The following is a 27,441-nucleotide window of genomic DNA, read 5'->3' on the forward strand; positions in this document are numbered from 1 at the left end:
GTTTTACTGTTTACATTTGTTGTATAGTCGGTTCAAAAGCTTAACAGCTTATGTTATTTGTTACTGTCTTGCCGACTCAAAATAAAATTTATTTGATTTGATTTGATTTGAATGCATCTCATCTCAAGAACTGTATTTTAGTCGCAAATATATTTTCACTCAATTGTTTTGTTAAACTTTTTTTAACCTTGACCATATGTTCCGTGAGATTTTACATATATTCTCTATTTTAAAACTCAATCGCTATGGATCATAAGTTGTGCATAAGTTAACATAAAAACATCTATGAAGAATGTACATACGGTTGGGTATTTTTTCCATGTTGATCAACTGTTTGATATCCTAAGAAATACAAGTCAGTGCGATTAGCATTGATTTATTTCCAGTAACAAAATAACAACAATCACGCATATATAAAACAATATACTTTAAACACAAACTTACTCTAATTAATTTTCATGATAGGTTCTAGTCTAAAATACATACTAGAAAATCATTAATAATGTCTAGTAATCATGTTGTTCAAAATTCACAAAAGCTGTGCAAAAGATCTTATAATAAGATATGATAATATGCACAGTCAAGTTACATAAGAGGGGGCCTCGATCACCTGAGGAAAACACGTCCGAAAACTAAAATCAACTACATTAAAGTTTGCTCATAAATATTGCACATATTGTACAATACACATGGATCGCTTCAACCCAAAGCCAAATAATAAGTAAGAGTTCACAACCTTCTTTGTTAGTGTTTAAAATTGAGCTCATGATCAAATTTTGAGCCCACTGGGTGATGCAGATTTGAACTGGTCTTTATTTTTATTGGAATAAATTGCATTATAATATGTAAATCATCAAGCTTCATTAAGATAGATCACAGCTGAGTGTTCACACGCTTTGAAAAGTGTTCAATACTGCCATATTGACTAGAGAAAAAATGTGTCTTCTTAAGTGTTCACAATCTTTTTCTTGGACAATATAATGCAAACTACCCTGCCCATTGACGCCATGATTTTAAGCAGAGCAGAACACTGTTTCATGTTGTTTCATCAAGAAAATGACTTCACAAGGTTGGTCGTCAATTGACCAGGTGTTTGACTCCATATTACCCTCTTAAAGTATTGGCCTAAAAATCATTGGGATACATGTTTTGCCAAGTTTTATAAAGATTGTGCAATAAATAAAGCCTCTAGAGTGTTTACAAGGTAAATGTTGACAACAGCCATGGACAAATGGCGATTACAAAAGCTCATCATAAACAGGTGAGCTAAAACAGACTGCTGTAACCACATGACATACTTAAAGCAAACAAGAGCACCGCATAACGGGTGCCAACGCTCTGCTGCGGGTGCAGTTTTGAATAAATGAAAGCTTGTCAGATTATTTTTTTTAGAGGTCACAGTGACCTTGACCTTTGACCTAGTGACCCCGAAATGGGTGTGGCGTGTAGAACTCATCAAGGTGCATCTACATATAAAGTTTCAAAGTTGTAGGTGGAAGCACTTTGATTTTAGAGCCAATGTTCAAAAGGTTAACAAAATGTAAAGGTTTTAGCACGACGCCGGAAGACGAGCTGGCTATGACAATACCTCTGGGTTTCTCTGAAAACAGCCAAGCTAATAAAATGATGACAGACAGTATAATTAATGCAGTCCACTATGTAATTTTAACAATACAAATGGAAATAACATCTGTCCTTTTTATCAGTAACTCATTTTCTATCACAGACCATTTATTATAACCCCCACCAACTGTCTGTACAACTGTGTTTCTGTATCAACAGTAACTTTAACATAGAAAAATCTTTCAAATATCATTGCATCCTGCCTTATAATTTGCAACCAGAATCTTCCGTGTGCAGAAGGTCCTTTATAATTTACATAATCAAAAAATCACACCATTATTAGGAAATCATGACATAATAGATCCCAGTATACATGAACATACACATGTACTGATCTGTAAAACTATTGACATTAGAAAACTCTAAATTAATTTCAATGTCTAGTTGTTTTGTTGTTGTTGTTTTTAAATATGTACGTTTTTTTTTCATTCATTATAAGGACTGTCAGAGCTTCAACATTTAAAATATTTAAAGATTTGCACAAAAAATCAGATGTTCTAGAATAATTAAAAAAAAAAGAAATTGCAAATATTCAAAAATTAACAAATACATAAATAAGCAATGATTATTAAATTAGTTTGCTTTTAGCTATAATATGTTATCTTTAAACAATAATTATAAGCATTCTGAGATTGGTATCATCAGAAAATGCAAATCATGATTCTGTATATACATAATGTATTATAATGATCATGAATAAGCAATAATTACTTTTAACTAAATTATTCTTTATCGAGTTTTAACTATTCTCTATTAAATGTTGCTCATAAAATATTCTTATTTATATTAAGTATACTATATTCTTCATAATGCACTTGTTTGTAGTTTTGTTTTATTGTGAGAAATGGTTCCTTATAAAGTAATTTTTATACAATATGCAATACCATTTCCAGCATTTTTATATGGTGTTTTGTTAACAGTACTTTTCATTCTTTATAAAGTTCTCTTCATGAACTCCAGCAAAACAATTTTCTACTATTAGAGCCAGAATTCAGGCTAACACATATGGTTATAATTCGACTGCTACGCCACTCATTCAGTCCCGCCCACCCCACTCAGCTGGTTGGACACGTAATGTGGCCCTCACCCCGACCCCCCGTTTCATCCCCGTCGTCAACGGCGCTGAGCCGGTACCCCATGTTCATCAGCATCACTTCCAAGGGGTCCGCATTCATGCGCTTCTGATTTGCCAGGGCCGCGTCATCAGAGTTGTTCACCTCTCGATCGTTCTTTGATCCGTCCTATGTGGAACAGTGATTGTAAATAGTTAAGAAGTGTTCACATAAGACTCATAAACAAAATACAAGATTAAACAAGAGATGTGTTTGTCAGAAACACAATGCCCCCTTCTGTGCCGCTTTGAAGCCAAACATTTGACCTTTGACCTTTAAGGTTGACCTTTCACCACTCAAAATGTGCAGCTCAACGAGAAGTAAGTAAGAGATTGAATGGAGAAATTATTTTATTTTTTATTTTTGACCTTTGACCTTGAAGGATGACCTTGACCTTTCACCACTCAAAATGAGCAGCTCCACGAGATACACATGCATGCCAAATATGAAGTTGATGTGTTCAATATTTAAAAGTTATGATAAGACTTTAACAAAGGTTTAAGTTTAAGGAAAGAAAAATACAATGATGTTTGACCTTTGACCTTGACTTTTCACCACTCAAAATGAGCAGCTCCATGAGATACACATGCATGGTAAATATCAAGTTGCTATGTTCAATATTGCAAAAGTTGTCAAACTTTAACCAAGGTTAAAGTTTTGGGATGGACGGAAGGACGGACGGACAGACAGACAGACAAAAACAATATACCCCCAATCTATCGATCCGGGGGCATAAAAATAAGCAAAATTTGTGAGTTTGTTTTTAATAGAATAGCCAGGATTTAGTTTAATATTCACACAAGTGTGTTAATCTAACTGAAGAAAAATGTCATGTGTTTTAATTTAAAAATGCAAATTTCAAAGAAAAAATGACCTTCAACATCTATTTAAACAAGGGCTGTTTGTAAAACATGCATGCCCCCATATGGGTTGTCAGTTGTAGTGGCAGCCATTGTGTGAATACGTTTTTTGTCACTGTGACCTTGACCTTTGATCTAGTGACCTGAAAATAAATGGGGGTCATCTGCCAGTCATGATCAATGTACCTATGAAGTTTCATGATCCTAGGCGTAAGCTTTCTTGAGTTATCATCCGGAAACCATTTTACTGTGTCAAGTCACCGTGACCTTTGACCTAGTGACCTGAAAATCAATAGGTGTCATCTGTGAGTCATGATCAATGTACCTATAAAGTTTCATGATCCTAGGCGTAAGCTTTCTTGAGATATCATCCGGAAACCATTTTACTGTGTCGAGTCACCATGACCTTGACCTTTGACCTGAAAATCAATAGGGGTCATCTGCGAGTCATGATCAATGTACCTATGAAGTTTCATGATCCTAGGCGTTAGCGTTCTTGAGTAATCATCCGGAAACCAGTTTACTGGTTCGAGTCACCGTGACCTTGACCTTTGACCTAGTGACCTGAAAATCAATAGGGTCATCTGCGAGTCATGATCCTATGAAACCTATGAAGTTTCATGATCCTAGGCATAAGCGTTCTTGAGTTATCATCCGGAAATCATTCAGTGGACAGACCGACGGACCGACCTACCGACATGAGCAAAACAATATACCCCCTCTTCTTCGAAGGGGGGCATAAATATGGAACAAGTGTATGGATATCATACTTGTCTTCTTCTTTGGAGCATTAAGACAATACCCCTTACAAGTAAATATTTTTATGACCCACAATATAAAAATGATTTAGATTGTAATAACATTCATATTGAAATAATTCTAATGTACAGGGGTGATAGAAAATTAGTCATTTAAATACCAAAATTACTATTCTGTTGAATCATTGAAAACAGATATGCATTTGCCTTCGACAAAACCACAAGTAGACATAACCAGTGCATACATTAACTCTTTCCCCCATAAGAAGCAAAGTGAATATGGCTTTTGCAACCAGCACAAAAGCAGAACAGCCTGCGAGTAACTCGCAGTCTGTTCAGGTTTTATGCTGTTTGCTGCTCATCAGAACATAAGGATTGAAAATGAAGCATTTAAAACTTGAATCAAGAAAGAAGGTCTTTAATTAACTTTAACTTTCTATGGGACTACAAATGCGTCAAAATGCGTATCTAAGCGGTAAAGGATTAACATTATTACTGGCAGCCACACCACCCCCCACCCCTCACCTCAGGCTGTGGCGTCCACAAGCGTACTGCGTGATCAATGCCGCTGGTCGCCAGCAGACAACAGGAAGGGTGAGGCTGCAGGCAGTTCACTATCGACTCATCACCACGTAATACTCGAACTATGTTTGTTGTGTTTTTTTCCCAGATGAAGAATGACCCGTCGTCAGAGCCTGCCACTATGTACTGTCCGTTACTGCAAAATGATCAAGTAAAATACCTTGAGGTATGATTTTGTGAACATTGGGGATTTTAGTATTATTTATGAGACAGTTTGTATACTTTGCAAATCTACAAAATGTTTATATTTGTGGAAATTGGGCCAAACTCAATACAGATATAATTATATAAATTTTGCCTAAAACAAGCTACATGTTTTATTACATGATATCAGTATTTTTTTTAAATTACTTTCGACTTGAAAGGGAGTATTGATAACGAATCTGTGTTTCACAAAAACATGCCCCCGGTTTAGCTGCTGTTTAGCAGATTTGTAGAACAAAGTCAAGGTCAATTATATATGATTGGGTGATATTTGTGAATATGAATAGATCATACGCAAAAACTTTGGGAGAGTAGTTGAAAATGGTGTTGGTGCTAAATGGATAGGGTAAATTTTACTTAACCTGTTATGAGCAGAAGGACATACATGACTGTCACTGTATGGCTCCTGCATCAAGAAGCTGAGAGCATCACAATTGATAGTCTGTGATAACTTGTTGTTTTGAATGCATTACTACAATAATCTTTCATGAAAAGCTTAGGGTGGAAGTTATGTATCAGCATTTGTAAATCAGAAACAGTTTCACTTAAGACCCACTACAAGTATGCACATAAGACCCACTACAAGTATGCACATAAGACCCACTACAAGTATGCACATAAGACCTACTACAAGTATGCACATAAGACCCACTACAAGTATGCACATAAGACCCACTACAAGTATGCACATAAGACCCACTACAAGTATGCACATAAGACCCACTACAAGTATGCACACATAAGACCCACTACAAGTATGCACACATAAGACCCACTGCAAGTATGCACACATAAGACCCACTACAAGTATGCAAACAGACCCACTACAAGTATGCAAAAAAAAACACTACAAGTATGCAAACAGACCCACTACAAGTATGCAAACAGACCCACTACAAGTATGCAAACAGACCCACTACAGGTATGCAAACAGACCCACTACAAGTATGCAAACAGACCCACTACAAGTATGCAAACAGACCCACTACAAGTATGCAAACAGACCCACTACAAGTATGCAAACAGACCCACTACAAGTATGCAAACAGACCCATTACAAGTATGCAAACAGACCCATTACAAGTATGCAAACAGACCCACTACAAGTATGCAAACAGACCCACTACAAGTATGCAAACAGACCCACTACAAGTATGCAAACAGACCCACTACAAGTATGTGCACACATCTGAGCCTCATTCTGGGAAAACTGGGCTTAGAGCATGTGGACAAAGTGTCCTCCCAGAATAGTCTGTGCAGGCTGATCAGGGGTGACACTTTCCCCTTTTATTGGTATTTTTTGTTTAAAGAAGGTCTCTTTTAAATTGTTACATTTTTGGTATTTTTTGTATGAAGGAATTCTCTTCTAAGCAAATCTCCAGTTTATGCTTAAAGTGTTGTCCCTGCTAAGCCTGTGCAGTCTTCACAGGCTAATCAGGGACAACACTTTAAGCACATGTATTAAGCCCAGTTGTACAAGAATGCGGCTCATTTTATAATACAGACAAAACTTTGCTTCAACCTGCCAAAGAAGTTAGCCTCCTTGATGTCTGTCGTGGTGTTGCAGTGTCCACAGAAACGAGACTCGTAATCATTGGCCTCTGCCCGCCATATCTTCTCTAGCTCTGACACTGGCTGCGACTTTGGGAAGAACAGATCACTTGCCGTACTGCTGGACTTTTCTTCTACAGAAGAACATTATTAGTGTTAAATACTTAACATTTCTGGAACATGAAATGTTACAGCTCAGCTTACATTTTTGTTCACAACTTTTAATGAATAATTCCATGAGAGTAAAGTGTCAGTGGATTCAAACAGGTTTAGTAGCATTGGTCTCAAAAAGATAAAGGATATTCGTTTGTTTTGGTAGATTGAAGATTTTAATTCAAAAGTACTCTGGGGAATTAATATTTTCAGGAGGGGCGCACGTGAAAAAAAATCAATAATCTATTGAATACCAACACATTTTCTTTTTATTTACTGCTTTTCCACCATTTACATACATTTTAAAAGGGTAAAACTGGCAAATTGAGTGGGAATAATTAAATAAGTTCAGGAGGACTAAATAATGAAGTCATTTCACAGTGAAAATTATCCATAATATCACTCCAGTAAAAACAAAAGGGGGAAAACTGTCAGAAGTCTCAGAGACTATCAGAGAATAAATTCATTGGTTTATTAACTTCAACATTGATGTACAGACTAATCTAAATGAACATTAGTTCTGACTTCCATAACTTAAAATGTTGATTTTATAAAATATTTATATTGCACAACATATGGCCCAGCATTTATTATATGAACAGTTTGTTCAACAAAAAGAGTGTACCATGATCAGTCATGGAGAACAAGGCCGCCTTAATATCCTTGTCCAACTGCTCACAAGCCTTGGAGCTGGCATAGTCTGGAAACTTGCTTTTGAAGTGTTTCAAGCACTCAAATGCCTCGGAGCACCACTGTAGCTCGTTGAGACACTTGGACAGTCTGAAATGGGCCTTCAGGTGGTTCTGGTCCAGTCGTAAGGCACTGTGACAGTCTCGCATGGCAGCGTATACGTCCCCGTCCCTGCAAACAAGTGGTTGAAATTGGCATAAGCCTTAAAGCCTGCACTATTTTACCATTACCTGCAGCCAAAATAGCAATTTGCAACTAATGTTTGTCATTGACTACTAAAATTTCTGAAAATATTTTTTAATGAATTGTTTTTTATACCTTAAAGTACATGAAAGTTTTTCTATGAAAATTCCTAGAACATTTTTATGCAGAAAACTTCAAAGAAGCATTGAGGTCCACTACATACCACTTGCGTTTCATGTATGCGGCAGCCCTGTTGCCATAGAGCATGGAGGCATCAGGGGCCTTCATGATGGCCTGGTTATACAGGTTAATGGCCTTGTTATACTGTTCCTTCTCAAAGTAGGCGTTGGCCTTCTTCTTCAAGCTTTCTACCACGCTTGACAAAGACTTTCTGCTATCTTTATGTCTGGAGGATTACAATTTAAAGTTTATCCTATTATCTTAACCCTGTACCTCTCAGATACACTTTGACACATTTGTAGTCCCTAAGAAAATTAAATTTAAGACCCTTCAAATAGCATTAAACCGAAACAGACAGCGAGTTACTTGCAGGCTGTTCTGGTTTTATGCTATTTGCATTGAGCCATTTTCATTTTACTTTGTAGCAAGAAAAGGTAAATGTCTGGAAAGTAATGTCAACCAATTTAAAGTTAAAGCCTTTTTGATTACTTTACGCCAGAAAATACACAGGACATGTATATTATCAAATAATGTATTGACATTCTAATATCCAATATGCTGGAAAAGGGGATGTTTTATCTTTTGACCTGAAAAAAATTAGTCATGTATAATGAGCATCATAAAGTTCTCAGTTTAAGAAGTATCAAAAGAACTGAGAAATGTCCCCTGTAAATTATTTTTGAAAGGACAAGGGTCGGGAACAAATTATGTCCTTTGTGCAATAAGTATCTAAAGAACAAGGGTGGGAAACAAAGCCCCAAAAAGTTAATTACTATCCGTGCAATCTACATTCGAATGAAGTCCTTACCTGCAATGTTTGTGTTTGTCCTGACTTTTAATGTTTGAACTAGTTTGTGAGGCCCCATGTATGTGTTTGGAAACTCCATTGGTCGTGCCATTGGAGTACGTGCTAAACCCATTCACACTAGAACCTGGAATAAAGGTTTTTCCATGAATCACTGTTTGCTTATTCTTAACTTTCAAACACATTTGAAATAATCTGAGCATTTTTGTGGTGCCACAACATTATGTCTCAAGGATGTCATCTGATTCAAAGGTTAATATTTACAAACTCAACATTTTGAAACAATTTTTCGAATGAAACGCTGGCCTTCCACTTCATAATGCCACTTACTTCATAAGCCAAAAAGCCAGGGGCTTTGTAATTCACAAGGTAATTATAATCATTGATTCCCCCCCCCCCAAAAAAAAAAATTGTTAAAATGTTTACTTTATGACCTTTTGAGTTTGAGCTGATAACAATAGAGCTGAACTTTTCAATCCTTCGTTTTCTGTTCACATCGAAGAGATAGATCTGTTCTCCACCCAAGTTCACCAGCAGTTCAGAGCCGTCTGGATTGAAGGTCACATACGTGGCTGCTAAAGCACGCAATTTCTTCTTGTAGTCATCTTTCTTTTGCGGTATATGACCTATGGCACAATAAAATCAGCACAGATTATTAATGATAGAGTAAAGTGTTGCGGCATAGCAGCATGAGAAATACAAGGAACAATTAATATGGGTCACCCATACACAAATACACCCACTAATTTTTTATCACACGTTTATTGTATTATTGATCACATACAAGATACTTAGCCTAGCTTCACAATACAAAAACAGTTAACTATGCTATTTTTTTCAGTGATTCAGCATAACCTACCACAAAAAGTTAATATTTTGACACTAATAAAATGTTATCTTTTAAATGTCAGTAAATTTTCATTAACATGTAACATAAATTGAAATTCCATCTTTCAATGGGGAATCACATTTTCCACAAAATTACCAAAGCATTCTCTACTGCACAGATTTCTTACTCATTATAAAGGTGTTCAAGTGTTGAGTTTTATTTTCTGTTAACATATTTCTTAACTGCTTTTTTAATGTGAACCTGTGTATTTGTTGGCACCAATAAACCTCATAAGCCTACCTGGGACATAGTATTCCACGCAGCCTCTCAACAATGGAAACTCCTCCGGACTGGTTGATCTGTAATCAGATTTAGACTGTAACAGATTTAAATCAAGAATTTTTAAGCCCCTCAGAAATAGATCTATGACATATTGACCTTAGACATTGACCTTTGACATGTTACCCCAAATCAATAGGCTGCATTCTTTTACTTGCAAAAAAACCACTGAAAACATTGATAAACTAGTAAAAGGAATGCATTAAACTACTACTCAAACTGGTGAGGAATTTAATATCCACATCTGGGAACTAAAATGCCCCTCTTACAGGTTCAAGAAAACTCTTCATTTGTATATAGGTATATAAATCCATAAAAGTTAATAACTATTTGTAAAATTAGTTTGACATAGAAAGGGAGGAAATCAGCTGAAAGGAAGCAAAATTAGACCCCTGTCCAACCAAATAAATTAAAAGTAAGAAAAACAATTAAAACCAACACAAACAACACCTGACCTTGACTGACTGCCTGACCTCTGCAAGCTCTGGCATGTCAACATCCTGCGATCATAAACACGGACGTAAGGGTCGTTGGCTCCCAACGCTATGAGCTCGGGACGGGTGGGGTTGATGGCTATACATTTGAACTCTATCTGGGCACCAACATGGGACTCAAGGTTTACGAGGACATTTTTGCTGTTCTGACTGCACAGCTCTGGGCACCGTAGGTCAAATTGCCTGAAATTGGACAAATTATTTATACATGCATATTAACAGTCTTAATAAATAACAGAAAACGGCTACTACTTGTACTTTCGCAAGGAGTTGAAAAACGGAATAAAGAGAGGTTTTTTGCTTGCATTTGTATTATATCGTTTTTATTAATCTAATTTTGGCATGAAATATCTTTCAGCATGTTCAACTATCTCACTTGAAACTTGTCACAGACAGTGATGCAATAACGACACATGCTTGGACGCATACAAATCCATTACATATTCTACATTTGAAGAAAGACAATGGCCATAATTCTGCAAAACTTGTGGCAGCAAAAGTTCCTTTCTTTACAGTAAAATTTGGGAATAAATTTTCCTTAGTGGAAAAAACAGACAAAGGACCATAATCCTGCCAAACCTTGTCACAGCCATTATTCTTTAAGATCATCCCAAAATTTAGGTAATTCAACTGTTAAAGTTTGGGCAAGATCCATCCACTGGAATCCAGTACTTAAAGAGGAATTGAAAACACAAAATTGTGGGACTATACACATGAAGTTCATTCAACTGTGAAAATTTGAGCAGAAACCTCACAGAAGTGAATGAGGTGCTGAACACTCTGAATTTGAGGATTATATATTCTAAAGAAGAAAAAAAGGGCCATAATTCTGCAAAATCTTGTCACGGTGGAAATTCCTGACCTTTCTTCACAATCATCTACACATTGAGGTCATTCGGCTGTAAAAGTAACAGCAAGATCCACCCAATATTTTAAGTGAAGTTGAAAACACAAGCTATGGAACGTATTACATGTACGTACATATGGACATGTACGAACAGACAGATAAGTGCAATTCTCAATGCCTTCAACTCTGTGGGTTCATAATAATCTAGAAAATTACATAACACTTCCGTCCTCAGAAGCACTCCAGAACATGAATGGCACTTTAGGGGCTGTAGCTATGCGCTTCACGCGGCCGGTGTGACACGAGATTACATGAGTGGTCTCCCTGGACTCAACATCGTGAACACGGATTTTGCTGTCGGCTGCTCCAGTCACCAGAACGTTGTCATTGGAACAGGGCAGAAACTGAAGGAAATGGTTAATCTAAAAACTCTTAAAAGACTGTCCAACATGGTCTGGAGAAAATTTGATTGGCTCAAAATCAAGCTGAATGTCATTGTATCATGTTTAACCAATTTTTTTTTAAATAACAATATTAAGATATTTTGAATATACAGGTTTCCTTATTAAAAACAAGAGCACCGCATATCTGGTGCCACGCTCGGCTGCGGGTGCAGTTGTGAATAAATGAAAGCTTGTCAGAATTTTTAAAAAAACATTTAGAGGTCACAGTGACCTGGACCTTTGACCTAGTGACCCAAAAATGGGTGTGGCATGTAGAACTAATCAAGATGCAGCTACATACCAAGTTTCGAAGTTGTAGGTTGAAGCACTTCGATTTTGAAGCACAATGTTCACAACCTTGACAAAATGTAAAGGTTTTAGCACGACGTGGACGACACGACGAGCTGGCTATGACAATACCTCGGGTTTTCTCCGAAAACAGCCGAGCTAATAACTTTCGGCAATTATTTTATATCATGATGTATGCATCTATAGTTTTGTTTCACTAAAATTACATAAAATTTATACAAATGTGAATTAAATTATGTTTTTATTGATTTTCGAAAGATTTTGCAAAATATGTTTGGGAAAACTATATATTAAAGAGTAATGCTCCCCAAAATGGGAAATGATGTTTCCCATAACAGTGATGAAAACAGGTTTTTAAATGTAGTTTTGAAATCACACAATATGGTTTTGGGCAGCTAATTTTATAGTCTCACCCGCTATAGATATATTTTGCAAATATTTAAATAATTTAATTAATTAATTACTCATCACATATATGTACTCTGTAAGTTAGATACTCAATTAGCAACATTTCTATATATAGGATCTGGCACGAGTTGTCATATCATACCATAATTTATTAAACGAGTTCAGGAATTGTGTTAGTAAGCGAGCCTTTGGGGAGCTTACTAACGAATTTCCTGAACCAGTTTAATGAAATATGGTATTTTATGTCAACGAATGTCAGATCTTTTTTATCACATGCTTTTAAATGAGCAAATTAAATAAATATTTACGCAAACATAATGATAAATCCCGAATGTTGTTTACATTTCGTGACGTCATTGACATTGCAACGTCATTTCAGCAAAATAACAAAATGCGATTGTTCAATAGAACGAAAACTTAGGGAATGAAAACGCTTAAAAAGTTTATTACACATGTGTTAAATAAAAATATTCGTAATGGTTATATTACATGGGAAACAGGGTATGGCATGTGATAAAAAGAAGGCATATTAAGATTTGACAACCTTGACTGTAAATATATTCCCTTGATGCCCGGTCTGTATGCTCGTCAAGCGTCTCTTTCTGAACGGATCCCAAATAATGGCTTGTACATCATCGGACCCACTCGCTAACAAACTAAAGTATAGAAATACAACCAAGAATCCCAAATGAAGAAATACAATAAAGTAATCATCTGAATAACAAAGCTGTTTTTTTATTTAAATCACTAATTTTTGTTAGAAAATTTGTTTTCAGTACTATTTTAAACACCAGCAGACACAAAAAGTATGTCAGTCAAGAGATTAAAATAAGTGTCAGTCAAGAGATTAAGTGTCAGTCAAGAGATTAATGCCAGTCAAGAGATTAAGTGTCAGTTGAGAGATTAAGGTCTAAATGTTAAGTCAAGACCTTCGTCCTCTTATTTCACGCACATCAAAAACATGCCTGAGTCCTGACAGTGAACAATGAGAGACTTGATGCAGGGCTTTCCACAGGCCATTTAACGATCCCTCGCCGGGGCGCTTGAATTTCGAAATCAGAGTCCCCCAGGCAGGCTTGGCGAAATTGCCGGTCCGCCGGTCCTGACCGGCAGATTTCAATTTGGTCCGGCAGGTTTAACAAGAATGTCGGTCCTGGTGACCGGCAAAATGTGAAATGATTGCAAACAAATCTTTTTTTTTCAAGTTGAAAATTCGAAGAGCTAATCGCTTACTACATCATGAAAATGAAATCGCTCGTTGTTTTGATGTTTGCTGTAGGTTTGTTACGTACAATTAGCAAATCCAACTTACACAACACCTACTTTAAACTCGTTTGCAAAATCGCCAACTGCGTTCTAACAAAAAAGATCTTGATAGCTTTTACATATTTTTCGAGTAGGATAAGGACAATAAAATATGGTATCGTGATCAACACAACCATATGCATACGCCATTTTTCATAAGTGTAAAGAGTACAGTGCATTATGGGGCAGAGCTTTCATTGGACGAGCGAATTTAAATTTAGATTGAATGCAATACGATACATGTACAAAGAAATGTTTTTATTGCATCATATGCAGTGCCATGTAAAAAAACGTGCTTCCCGGGGACTTTCTGATACTGGTCAAAAATGAAAATGAATCTCTGTTAACAATTACACTGCGTTAGCATGTAAATAAATCGTCTTTTTTATTTAATTAATTACTAGTAAACGTTCTGAAAAATGAAATGCCTTAATCATTAAATGTCAGGTAACGTGTTTTGTACTGTGCGCAGTATATTTTAACAGCCGCTCCAAACTGCAATCATATTAAAGTAAGAATGTTTAAATCGTTTCGAATAACTTAAATTTGATAATTATTAGGCTTGCACATACGTTATTGAAATTATCGCACCGAACCGTTCTAATAGGGAATACATGTAATAAAAACTGACACGCGAATTTTTCACAACATGATTGACATTACACAACCGATTAACACCAATTAGCTGCCAGTGTAACCTCTAAGCGATTAAAATCAATTTAACGGCCGGTTGAATAAAGAGATCAAGATGTGATCGCTGCCATTTTTGAATTTTCTAGTTAAGTTGTTGTTGCTTTACGGTCCGGCTAAATTTTCTCCGGACCGGCACATTTTCTGAAATGCCTGTCCGGATGACCGGCAGATTTTTTCTAATTTCGCCATGCCTGCCCAGGCGCTTGAAATTTTCCGATCAGTGTATTTTTCAGTAAAAGAAAGTGGAGATTTAAAAAAAATCAAGGTTTCTCTATCAATGTATCAATATTCCCTGTTTTAAAAGAGCACTCGGTACCTTCTTTCACAAGTAATCACCATAAACACAACCTGGGGTAATGGATAATCCACTGATAAGAGAATAGCATGACGCGCGTATCGATTTTTCTAGCCATATTACACATTCATTTAAATGCTGACAAGGATGAATCGGGTAACTTTCCAGTCGTCAAACTGTGATGTTCATCGTCCAATCGGTTACGCGAATGCTTATGAGGGCGGGGTTAACTATCAACAATTATTTTTTATTGACGTCGGGCACGAAGTAAGAGTTTATTGCAGCTTGATAAGCAAGAAGTTGTACCATTTACGTAATATAAAACCGGTAACTAGTACAGTACAGTACATTAAAGACGGTTTCGGGCATCATCATCACACCTTTTACTGTAAACAAGTGTTACCTATGACTCATAATTAATACGAGTTAATTGCAAGTGGTAAACAATTAATTACTTATAGCAAGTAAGTTGTGCAAATAACTCCCCGTTACAATTATGCGATAACAATTTAATTCCAGTACATGTATATTTCATCATGTCCATTTATAGAACTGATTAACCTCGTTTTTCTGACATTTATTCGACACGTAATGCGCTTTAACAAATTTTCGTTGAATTAATTACGCACACATGTAAATGTTTCGTCCGATAATCGATATTTAGAAGACTGATGATGGCAACTTGCCGTTTTCCTCGTGGACAACGTGAATTTCATGCATAATTTCGTCAAAACATTTATTCAACTCATAAAGTGTTTAAACAAATTACCGTTGAATTCATAACGCAACTGTTAATATCTGTTGAAATCTCAAATGGGAATAATTAAATTTGTAATCCCAAACCCATTCCCGTTAGTCGATGTTAACGCGTTTTTAATCCGAAACACACTTCCAAATGTAAATGTTACCACAACGTTAAAATATTCTTGCTTCAAATAAGCAGTGCAAATTTATTTTGTGTTGAATCTTTTTCTCAATTAAAAAGAGCGCGAAAATTATGCAGCATGTACAACGTTGCGTCATTTGCATAAAAAGCGTGTGTGTATTGAGCGTTTTAACAAGCACACAACACGTCAGGGGTTTGAAGCATATGCAGAGGCAATATTTCATTAAATCTATAAATAGCCACTTAAAATTTCTTTGATACTATAGAAAAATGGCAAGGTTTGTGTTAAAGAAATAATTGAGAGCTTTCATCGTAAATATTTACCAGAAAGTGATTTATAAAAACGGAATAAACGGGATTATCGGGTAATAAATAGAAACTTGAAAAGTAGTAAGTATACAGTAATAGAGTCAGGTTGAAACGGATGTATTGGGGAATCAATCGAGTCGGGATTTTACTATCTGTGCGGGAAAGTTTTAAAACAATCAAACAATATAAAAAATTATATATATATATATATTTAAATGACTGGGAGATTTTCTTGAAGAGTCATAGCGCACCAAATGACGTCTTTTGACGCTGTTTTTCGTTGAGTTATAACGCACCACAGAACGTGAATAGACACGTTAAATTAAAAAAATAATCAACGTCGGGAGGGGACACCCCTCCCGAACCACCTCTATCAGCCCAGGGGCGCCTGACAAAAATCCTGTGGATAGCACTGTGATGTAGCCTACCTTCCAGATTCATTCCATTCTAGACAATTAACGCAGCCGTTGTGTCCTTCCAGTTCATATTCCAGGCCAAGTCTGTGTATCAGTGAGTTGGTGACGTGAAGCTGTCTCTCAAGCTGCAGTCGGCACGAGTCCTAATGGAAAGATAGTATGGCTAAAAATTGGTAGAATTGCATTTTACCTATTCTGGACATCAAAAATTTGTTACATTTGTTATAAATGAAATTATGATATAAAACTTAATTCTAAGGATCCCACATACATATATGCTCAGACCTCGCTGTGTCCCAGCATGTGTTGTATCGTGCTATATTGTATTAACACTGCCACCTACATTAATATTGCATTAGTTACTCCAAACTTGTGTTATTGTTTAAACTTTCGTCATATTTCCAGTGAAAAGCCTATCAAAGTTGTGGGATTATGCATCAATTATCTATTGGAAGTGATATTCTAGTTGATTTCATCATTTCACGTAAGTGTTTGTCATAAAAAGTGTGTGTTTTTTTGTTACAAATAATGTCAACAGTTTGCGGTCATCTGTTTAGTTTGACAGTCACGTCATTTACGCTCTTGAAAATAAAAACTTCGGAAGTGCAAACGTGTCATATGTGAATATGTTTATTTTGATAGCAAATTTAAGCATTGATTTTTAAAAAATCTGTCTGACTCTGAAACATGTTGTGTGTGCAATAGGTTTTAAGCTTTTAGCCAGCAGACAGCAACTAGGTCCCATACCATACATGCCATACGTCCCGAATTGTCCGGGACAGTCCCGGAAATGAAGAACTTGTCCCGCTGTCCCAGAAATCTGTCAAATGTCCCGGTATTTACAAAATCCATATATACATGTACCTTATCTTAGGCTTAACTGCACCTTGAATCTGTGTATATCTGCAGCGTCTCCATGACAATGCCTACCCAAATAGGCAGACTACGCTACGTGTCAGAATCGATCAATTAACAGGGGTCCTGTTATCATATTGATTATCTCACGTTCGCGGTCAAACCGAAAAGGCGGCATTGTTTAATGTGGTTGTTAATTGACTTTAATCTACTACGTCATTATTTCCCACTGCATAAGGGCAAAGGATAGTTGTTCACACATCTGAAGTCAAACATCGCTGAGTAAAAAATTAAAAGCAGTTTATGTTCGCACGTTTAACCGACAAAGAAGTTGAGTAAAAAAGTAAGCATATAAAAACGTCATCCTCACTAGGTTTTTTTATTGTCTTGTTCTAAACCCCCAGTAAACATAACGTTAAAAATAATAAGTGAATTTGAATTGCGTTCGCCATGTCAAAACGCCCAGAAGATTCGTCCACTTGTCCCAGCAGCAAAGAAGTGAAACGCGTATGTAAGTTTCAAGACAAGTGGACGACTGAGTTTGATTGCATATCCAGAAGCAAAAAGTGTAGCGAATTCGTGTTATAAATGAATAAAGGCGTATCAACAACTACGCGTTACACACTGGTCTTAATAACAATAACGCTGTGACGTCACCATCTATGTTTAGAATGCTTACACTGAAAACACGTGGCTTGTATCTAGTAACGGAAGTAGTAATGTTTAATTTGACGTTAATAGATCAAGTGTTTTTCAGATAGGCTTTCAAACTTTTACAATTAACGATGCGAAACAAAAAAAAACGTACCAAAAATATAATGTCTATAAATATCGCTACATTTAATACATGTCCCGGAAAATCGGCAAAAGTCCCGGACAATTTAACTCAATGTCCCGGAATTGGTCTGAAAAATTATGGCATGTATGTCCCATACATTACATTGGTGACAAGTAGAAAGTATGACAAATGTTCACACACATATTTGAAATTATGCTCATGTGTCAGAGCTACCCATCGAGTCACTTAATGTCTGTGTCCACATTGCACATAAATATATTCACTGCATTACGATTGCAAAAAGAGAATGATTTTCTATGTAAAAATAAAAACAAATCAAGATCATAATTAGGTCAGTTGATTTTGGCGTATCCACCTTGCAATTTTCACACTCTGGTCAGTAAATTGAAACAATTTTTTTCCATTCCTGATCAGTGTGCATTGGGCACATAAAAGTTAGTCAGCAATATCTGTGTAATCAACAATTTGTTTTACTCCAAAACAACATCAAAACATGTTTAAGAAAAAAGATTCTCAACAATCAGTAAAATTTAAAAATTAATAGAACAAAAGAAATCAAGAATCATATAATAATATGGTAAAAAAAAATGGACAATTTTAGTTGACAGTACTTGAAGGATAATTAATCGTTCTTGGTTTCCTTACCTTAATTTGTCTTCCAAATGTCAAGTTCAACATTCTGTAACAACTCAAAGCACTAAAGCTTTTATTGTAATAACTATAACGAACAAACTAAATGTGAAGATTTGTATATACTATATAACCTTTATGACACAGTATCATTTTTCTCTACAATAAGATTAAAAAGACTTGTCATTTTAATATAAACAAACATGAAAACGGAAGTGGACATTTTACTATTGGGAACCAGACATTTTGGTTACAAAGTAGTTTGGTCCTGAACCTGTGTTTTATTACTTTACAAATTTACACAAGCCATGAACCCTAATTTTATTTTCGCAATGCCCATTAGCTACGCATATCTAATGGTCGAAACAGTATAATGACATTAATAAGCATGATTATAAATTTAAATACTGCTTTATCAAAATAAAATTACGTGTCCCAATGGTAGCTAAAGAAAGTTTGACCTACAATCTTCAATGTATGCTTGTAGTGAACGAGGAAAGAAGCCTATTGATTTTTAAGTCAATAAGTCAGAGGCAATAGTCACAGAAGCTTTTTACATGAAAACCGTTTCCACAATGCTTTACACATAAATCATAAACTGAACAACTTGTGTAATTGGTTACTATTATTTATTTATTATTTATGTTAAAAAACAACCTTTTCGATATTAAATATTCGAGGTAGTCTAAATATACAACTATCATACGTCACGCTAGTTCTATCGCTTTATTAAGTCTAACCCTTGAATCAAGGGCACAAAATATAAACATCAGCACAAATATATTCGCGAGTGATTAATGCGTGTGTCGCCATTGCAGATTTTACCTCGTTATTACTCTGAAAGACAAATTGTCGGCAAACTTACGAGAATGTATATATTGACAATATATACTGCAGTAGGTCAAGTTCGAATATGGGTTAAATGGGTTTCAACATCTAACATTAAATGTGTGCCAATTCTAGAAGCCAAATGTATGACTCAATCTTGCTTTATTTTGTTTAAAACTCCACTTTTACAATATCTATGCCAAGGTCAAATCTGGTTTAAGAGAGGCAAAAAACTCTGAGTTCATTTGGGATTGAACTGATAATGGATATGTCATGGAAGTCGCACATCCGAAAAAGAATCAATTGCAGCATACTTTTCTCTTATTCTCCTGAACCTCGAACACTGCAGCACCTCTGGAACCCATACCTGAAGATACATAATCTACATGCATAGGTCATTGGGTTTATAACGTTCCATTTTATTTATATTTTCTCTCTGATAGGCGTTTCTTGTTTGATTTAATTATTATTTTTTTAGCAGTTACATAAACAACCAAGCAATGAAATATGGAATTTTTACACAAATTATAATTGCTGCTTCTTCCTGTATTTGCGCGATGATTATCTGAGATATTAACTCCATGAAGCTATATTCTCAAATCTTTTTCTATAGAGAAGGAATGTAGTTGACAATTGTTAATAGTTTTATTTGATCGTTCGTCAAAAAGTTGTAACTCTGTTACTCTTGTATCTTCAATGCAATTGAGTAATTAAATAGTAATTAAATTGAATGCGTTTTAATTCCCTTTTATTATTGTTTAATTTGAGTTACAATGCTATGACATTAAATTTTATTTACACTTAAATGTATTATGAATATTGCTGGGCCAAGTGTGAGGTTGAGCGCTCTATAACCAGGTTTAAACCCCCAATGCGCTGCATTGACCGTTCCAAGGCGGTGACCCCAGCTTTATTCTTATTTGTGTTTATGTTGTTTTGTATTGTGCTGTTTTGTACTGTTTCGGCAATCGGTCACTTGCCATAAATAAAGGACCAACTAATTGTTTGTAATAAGATTTCAATACTGCTCCAGCAGCTGGAGTTTCACTTCTTTATATTGTAAAAACATTTCTAATGAATGAAAGATGAAGAATGCGTACATCGGCCTAAACTATATAACGTAAATACCCAGTAATACATCGAGTCATATTATAAAAGTCACACAAACATTGAATTAATTTTAGTCTTCAAATAATAAACACCATTTATGTAAATTGGAAATCTTATTCCAGAAAATCAAAAAGTTGGCTACTGTTGGCTATCATTGTAATCATCGGATACAAACGGGTCTGTCAGCAGTTCAAGCATATAGGCATGTGTAACCTTAAAAGGATCTAGTGTATGTAGGTATAAGTATAATGTATTTATAACTTATTAATACAAGATAAGTATTGATGCAAAGCATCAAAGGGCGTCGGGAATTTCAGTGTAAAAGGCACTCAATGAAGTTACATGGAACGATTTTTTTTCTACTGTAAATATTAATATATTGGCCGATTATTTTAAACAAAATAGAAAAAGATACTGGTATAACCATTATCTATGATTCTGTGTTATAACCCCCAAATAACCATTATCTATGATGTTGTGTTATAACTCCCAAATAACCATTATCTATGATTTTGTGGTGTAACCCCCAAATATTTCATAGTTCATTTTATTTACATTGGTTTCCTTTTTTTACTGGCATCCGTGTGCAGTTTTCATTAATGGAAAGAACTGTGTAGGTTTTAAAAAATCTGCTTCATCTTGTAAGCGTAATTTCATATTTTTCTCAACTTCAAGGGGAGATGGTTCTGAACTTATTCTTATGTTGCTCATTTGCGATAGGGGTTGAGTACTCATTGATATGAAAACACTGTAAAAGTTTTAATGTGTTACGAACCCCCCCCCCTACCCTCTCACACATATATTTCATGGGCATAATAAAAACAAAAAATGGTTACAATAAAACAGCATATTTATTCAAACTAAAATGTCTACATCAAAACAAAAAGTTAACATAGAACACAAATAAAATAATTTGATTCTACCGGAGCTCGAACCTTGTGCCTCTCACATGTGAATCGAGCGTGTAACCACTACACTACGGAACCGCTTGAAAAATCACCTTCTAACTAAGATATTAATAAGCTATTAATAGTCGGTTTAAATTTAAACCCGGAAGTTTAAACGCTGGATAGTGAGCGGGGTTAAAGGGGCCTTTTCACAGATTTTGGCATTTTTTTTAACTTATTCATTAAATGCTTTATATTGATAAATGTAAACATTGGATCGTAAAAGCTCCAGTAAAAAATCAAGAAAAAAATTAAAAAAAAGAAAAGAACATTGCCCGGAGCAGGTTTCGAACCAGTGACCCCTGGAGTCCTGCCAGAGTCCTGAAGTAAAAACGCTTTAGCCTACTGAGCTATTCCGCCGAGTTCACATTCTTGACGTATTTTATACCTCATATAAGCAATCTTCGTAGTTTCACAAAATTTAACGACAAAAACAGAACTCTCCAAATTATTCAATCGTTTCGCGTTGCAACGCTTTATAATTTTTAGGTTTTAAAATCGTCAAAAGATGCATATAATGGCTATATTAGAGCATGGTTAATGTTCAGTATTACTGTTTCCTCACAAATATCATAACTAAAACGAAAACTTACGAATCTGAAACAATTTTTTTCAATTGTGTCAATTTACCAAAGCGTGAAAAGATCCCTTTAAAGGTCCATACCAAAGGGTCCATACCACTGGCAAGATACGGGTCAGGCCTGTGGCCTTCTATATGTGGTTCTTAAAAAAAACCTGTATGAGGACTTGATAGTAATGAGACTGGGGTGCTGTGATGGTGCTCCTCATTGATAAGCGGCTGCGTCCTTTATCAAGACTCATTATTACTATTAATAATACGTGTCGCGCTTCGCGCTCTATAGCGCCTTTATTAGTAACTAGGTGGTTGCTATGATAGTGGAACAGAGACGTTTTGTTTTTATACAAAACCAGAAAGTTTCAACGGTTTGCGTATTTGCCCAGTCCCTGTGATCTTTTATTATTGCCCAGTCCCTGTGATCAGTTATTAATTAAAAGAATTAGCTTTGCATTATTGGCAATAAATGTTGTAGTAAATGTAATAGGCACACATGCAGTACTTATTTACACTAATTTTCACAAAAAAAAATCACCACTATGCAAGATATTCTGACAACAAAAATATATACATTGATCCGTAAAATAACTTCTCCACCCATAAGCGAAAAAAAAACGTATTACATACTAGTCGCCGCACTTCAGTGCGACGCCAATAATCATCAATAAACAGTTAAACATATTCTTAACGGCACATTATTTAAAAAATCACATTTGATTTACACGATCTATATTCTTACTCAATTTCCATATTTAAACTCAGTATTAAATATTTAGAATACCCTTTGAGTTAAAAGTAAAATAAACAAAAAGGAACAATTTATTTTTGTTTAATCTTAAAAAATTGCATTGTATTCAGTCATTATATTAAATGATTTACCGCAGCGCGACACGCATCCATAAATTTCTTACTTATTTATATGAAAACATACACGTTAATCTGTTAATATTCTTTATGTATGAATGAAAGTCAACCACTCTTTATTCATCACGACCAACATATTTTAAAGTAAAAACCAAAATGTTATAAAACTCATGTAATAAGTACAACGTTTTCCACATTGTATGGTATTGTCTCGAATTGTATTGTATTGTAAAGTATGTTATTGTCTCGTATTGCATTGTATTGTATTTAAGAAATAATATATTTTTATCATGGTTTGTTGTCGAATAATCCACAGTAAGGTGTATAGATGCGTAGAAATTAAATCACGAGTGTGAAGCACGAGTGATTCTATAACACGCATCTATTCTTCTTACTGTGGGTTATTCGACAAAAAACCATCATATAAAATTATTATTTCGATTCTAACACGATTCTGATTTATTTGAATCAAGTTTTCGGACGTGAAACTATATTTTTCCTCTACCCCTACCTACCTACCCCTACCTGACCTACCTACCTACTACCGACAGACGGACCGACCGACACCGCAGACCGACCTACCGACCGACCGACAGGACCGACCGAAAGACCGACCACCGACCGACCGAACGACCGACCGACCGACCGACCGACAGACCCGACCGACCGACCGACCGACCGACCTACCTACCGACCGACCGACCGACCGACCGACCTACCGACCGACCGACCGACCGACCGACCTACCGACCGACCTACCGACCGACCGACGACCGACCGACCGACCGACCGACCGACCGACCGACCGACCGACCGACCGACCGACCGACCTACCGACCGACCGACCTACCGACCGACCGACCGACCTACCGACCGACCGACCGACCTACCGACCCGACCGACCTACCTACCGACCTACCGACCGACCTACCTACCTACCTACCTACCTACCGACCTACCTACCTACCTACCTACCTACCTACCTACCTACCTACCTACCTACCTACCTACCTACCTACCTACCTACCTACCTACCTACCTACCTACCTACCTACCTACCTACCTACCTACCTACCTACCTACCTACCTACCTACCTACCTACCTACCTACCTACCTACCTACCTATCTATCTATCTATCTATCTATCTATACTGTCTTACTCCCCTTGTGGGTATTATTGACAGGTGCGCAGTCAGTGCAAGTTAAAAGTGTGAAAAGTTATAAAGATAAAAGATTGTTAGATTTATCATGCAAGGTGAAGTGATTTAAGGTTAAAACTGATAAAAACATGTCTCTCGGAGTTCAAGGGACAGAAGGGGAAAGCAGGGACCGCTTAGACCCTTCAAGATCAGGATGTAGTGGCAGGGAGGTTGTTCCACATCACAATAGCGCTTGGGAAAAATGAAATAATTTGCAGTGGTATGGATCTGTCTGTAAGAGAGGGTATACATGTGACGGATGAATCTGGTGGGTCGCTCGATATATGATGGTAGGGGCACGGCCGCTAAACCTTGAACATATTCGAAAAAGATGATTAATTTAGTGTCATTTCGTCAATATGTTTTTATGATACACATCCTTTGGCCCTACCACATTCCCCTTAATTTAATAAACAAAATCTCTGTAAATTGCTTGAAGACTTAAAATCTAAATTCGTCTTAGTTCCTGCTGATAAGGCTGCTAATAATGTTATCATAATATGACGAGTGTTTTATGTTCAAACTATTTCACAAGAACTTTCACAAACTACATCATATTGTGAATACAATAAGCAACCTAATGAAATTATTACCGACCATATTGCCCAATGCATAAAGTTAAATGTAATAGTCAATATTACTGACAAGAAATTGCCATCACTTTACTGGATACCTAAATTACATAAGACGCCATATAAAAGTCGTTTTATCGCTAATTCAGTGTCTTGTACCACCAAACAATTATCAGTGTATCTTACATCTGCATTGAGTGCTATTAGATATCATATAGCTAAATTTTGTAATAAAGTTTATGAAAATAGTAATATTAACCTATTTTGGTCAATAAAAAACACCTTAGAAGTTATTGATAAAATTGAAAATAAAAAATATAAGGTGTCACAGGTAAGTACTTATGATTTTTCGACACTATATACAACGCTTCCTCACGCTTTAATAAAATCCAAACTTGTTTCTTTGATTGAAAAAACTTTCGCTAGAGAGAAATGTTTGTATCTAGCTTTAAACACTAAAACAGCTTTTTTTACTAATCAGATATTAGATAATTACATCATTTGGACTGGTATTGACTTTTGTGCAGCACTTACTTTTGTTTTGGATAACTTGTTTGTTGAATTTAATGGTAAAATATTTAAACAAATTATTGGCGTTCCTATGGGTACTAATTGTGCGCCACTTATAGCTGACCTTTTTTTATATTGTTATGAAAGCGAATTTATGTTAGAATTATCTAAAACTAAGCAAGTAGATTTGATTAATTGTTTTAACCTTACTAGTAGGTACATTGATGACATACTTAATTTAGATAATCCATTATTTGAACAATATATTCACAAAATCTACCCAAAAGAACTAGTCTTAAATAGATCGTGTATATCCAATACAGACCCTGCGTATTTAGACTTACATTTAACTATTAATAATAATTTGATCAAAACTAGTTTATACGACAAACGGGACGATTTTAACTTTGAAATTGTAAATTTTCCGTTTCTAAATGACAACATCCCTAAAGGACCTTCCTATGGTATTTACATTTCGCAGTTGGTACGTTATGCCAGAGCATGTTCGTGTATTAAAGATTTTAATGATCGTAATCTAATATTAACTAAAAAATTGCTAAAACAAGGCTTTTTTTATCATAACCTAAGAAATAAATTTGCTAGATTTTACTCTAAGTATGGTGATTTAATTTCAAAATATAATGTTTCTTTAAAATGGCATTTAAATAATGGAATCTCCCATCCATCATTTTACGGAGATGTTATGAAGCGTGTCCGCAAATTAAAATATGTTAAACCAAATGTTCATATTAAACTTGTTTTTATCAAAAGGATACGATGCTTATGTACTTAAAAACACGTGTTTGGTGGTTTTCGATTCACTATATCTTTCTTCCCTTAAAATTTGGAATCATTAGTGATATTATATGCATTTTTCACTGTTGAATAAAATTGTGTCATTGTGTCGTATGAACAAATCTGCATGAATACTACATTATAGGCATTTTTCACCGTTGAATAAAATTGTGTCATTGTGTCGTATGAACAAATCTGCATGTAAACTACATTTGGACTTAAATCATACATCAAATCATTTCTGTCTTCAGTTGTCAAAACACCTATATACTGTTTGATTCCAATAATGTCGCTTTAATGGAATTACCATTTTTATTCATTTGCTTCTTAATATTAAATCACCTAAACTTGTTTTATTAGTAGCACAGCCCCATTAATATTTTTATTTAGTACTGCCCTTGGAATTTGTTCACGTCATTATGTCATTATGGATTTTTGTGACGTCATACGACCGACTTTCCCAGTTGTAATCTACATGCATAGGTCATTGGGTTTATAACGTTCCATTTTATTTATAATTTCTCTCTGATAGGCGTTTCTTGTTTGATTTAATTATTTTTAATTTGTTTAGCAGTCACATAAACAACCAAGCTATGTAATATGGAATTTTTACACCCATTATTGCTGCTTCTTCCTGTATTTGCGCGATGATTATCTGAGATATTAACTATATGATTCTATATTCTCAAATCTTTTCTATAAAGAAGGAATGTAGTTGACAATTGTTAATATTTTTATTTGATCGTTCGTCAAAAAGTTGTAATTCTGTTACTCTTGTATCTTCAATGCAATTGAGTAATTAAATAGTAATTAAATTGAATGCGTTTTAATTCCCTTTTATTATTGTTAAATTTGAGTTACAATGCTATGACGTTAAATTTTATTTACACTTAAATGTATTATGAATATTGCTGGGCCAAGTGTGAGGTTGAGCGCTCTATAACCAGGTTTAAATCCCCAATGCTTTGCATTGACCGTTCCAAGGCGGTGACCCCAGCTTTATTCATATTTTGTGTTTATGTTGGTTTGTATTGTGCTGTATTGTGCTGTTTTGTACTGTTTGGGCAATCGGTCACTTGCCTTAAATAAAGGACCAACTAATTGTTTTTAATGAAAATTCAATACTGCTCCAGCAGCTGGAGTTTTACTTCTTTATATTGTAGTCGTTTTCATTCATAAATATTTTGCAAATGACGTCACTTTCATTGAGAACAAAAATCGTAGAAACTAAATGACGTCACGTTTATTGATGAAAATCTGACATGCTATAAATGTCTGTAGGCGTGGTAATGCCACTTACCACCAAATATGCAATGTGTTTTTTCATTACATTTATATACATGCTACATTTATTACATTTCTTTTAGAGCGGGTTTTAGCACGTGCATTTTACTGCAAAATTTTCTTAATTTATTCGGAACTATTTTCGAAACATTAAGCTCCGCCCATAATTATTGCAGAATAACCCACACTTGATTTT

General features: G+C 35.4%; 1 protein-coding gene across 1 annotated transcript; it reads right to left on the reverse strand.

Moving 5' to 3' along the window:
• Nucleotides 1–360: 360 nt before the first annotated feature.
• LOC127848516 (WD and tetratricopeptide repeats protein 1-like) lies at nucleotides 361–18,786 on the reverse strand. Its single transcript, XM_052381026.1, has 13 exons — nucleotides 18,574–18,786; nucleotides 16,287–16,417; nucleotides 12,915–13,026; nucleotides 11,427–11,614; nucleotides 10,325–10,546; nucleotides 9,831–9,889; nucleotides 9,136–9,327; nucleotides 8,705–8,828; nucleotides 7,940–8,122; nucleotides 7,469–7,704; nucleotides 6,662–6,824; nucleotides 4,879–5,071; nucleotides 361–2,864 (listed from the first exon to the last, which is right to left on the reverse strand). The coding sequence occupies exons 1-13, from the start codon at nucleotides 18,604–18,606 to the stop codon at nucleotides 2,679–2,681; spliced, it is 2,022 nt and encodes a 673-aa protein (XP_052236986.1). The 5' UTR covers nucleotides 18,607–18,786; the 3' UTR covers nucleotides 361–2,678.
• Between the last annotated feature and the right edge of the window lie 8,655 nt (nucleotides 18,787–27,441).

Source organism: Dreissena polymorpha, chromosome 1 (assembly GCF_020536995.1).
Source record: "Dreissena polymorpha isolate Duluth1 chromosome 1, UMN_Dpol_1.0, whole genome shotgun sequence".
In the NCBI taxonomy this organism is placed as follows: Eukaryota; Metazoa; Mollusca; class Bivalvia; order Myida; family Dreissenidae; genus Dreissena; species Dreissena polymorpha.

Bases quoted from the DNA above. Each gene is read 5' to 3' on its own strand.
- LOC127848516 (XM_052381026.1), bottom strand. From the start codon at position 18,606: ATGTTGAACTTGACATTTGGAAGACAAATTAAG. The intron at 9,328-9,830 runs GTAGGCTTATGA...ATTGTGCCATAG, and splicing joins CGTGGAATACTATGTCCCAG to GTCATATACCGCAAAAGAAA. The intron at 2,865-4,878 runs GTGAGGGGTGGG...TGTTCCACATAG, and splicing joins TGTGGACGCCACAGCCTGAG to GACGGATCAAAGAACGATCG.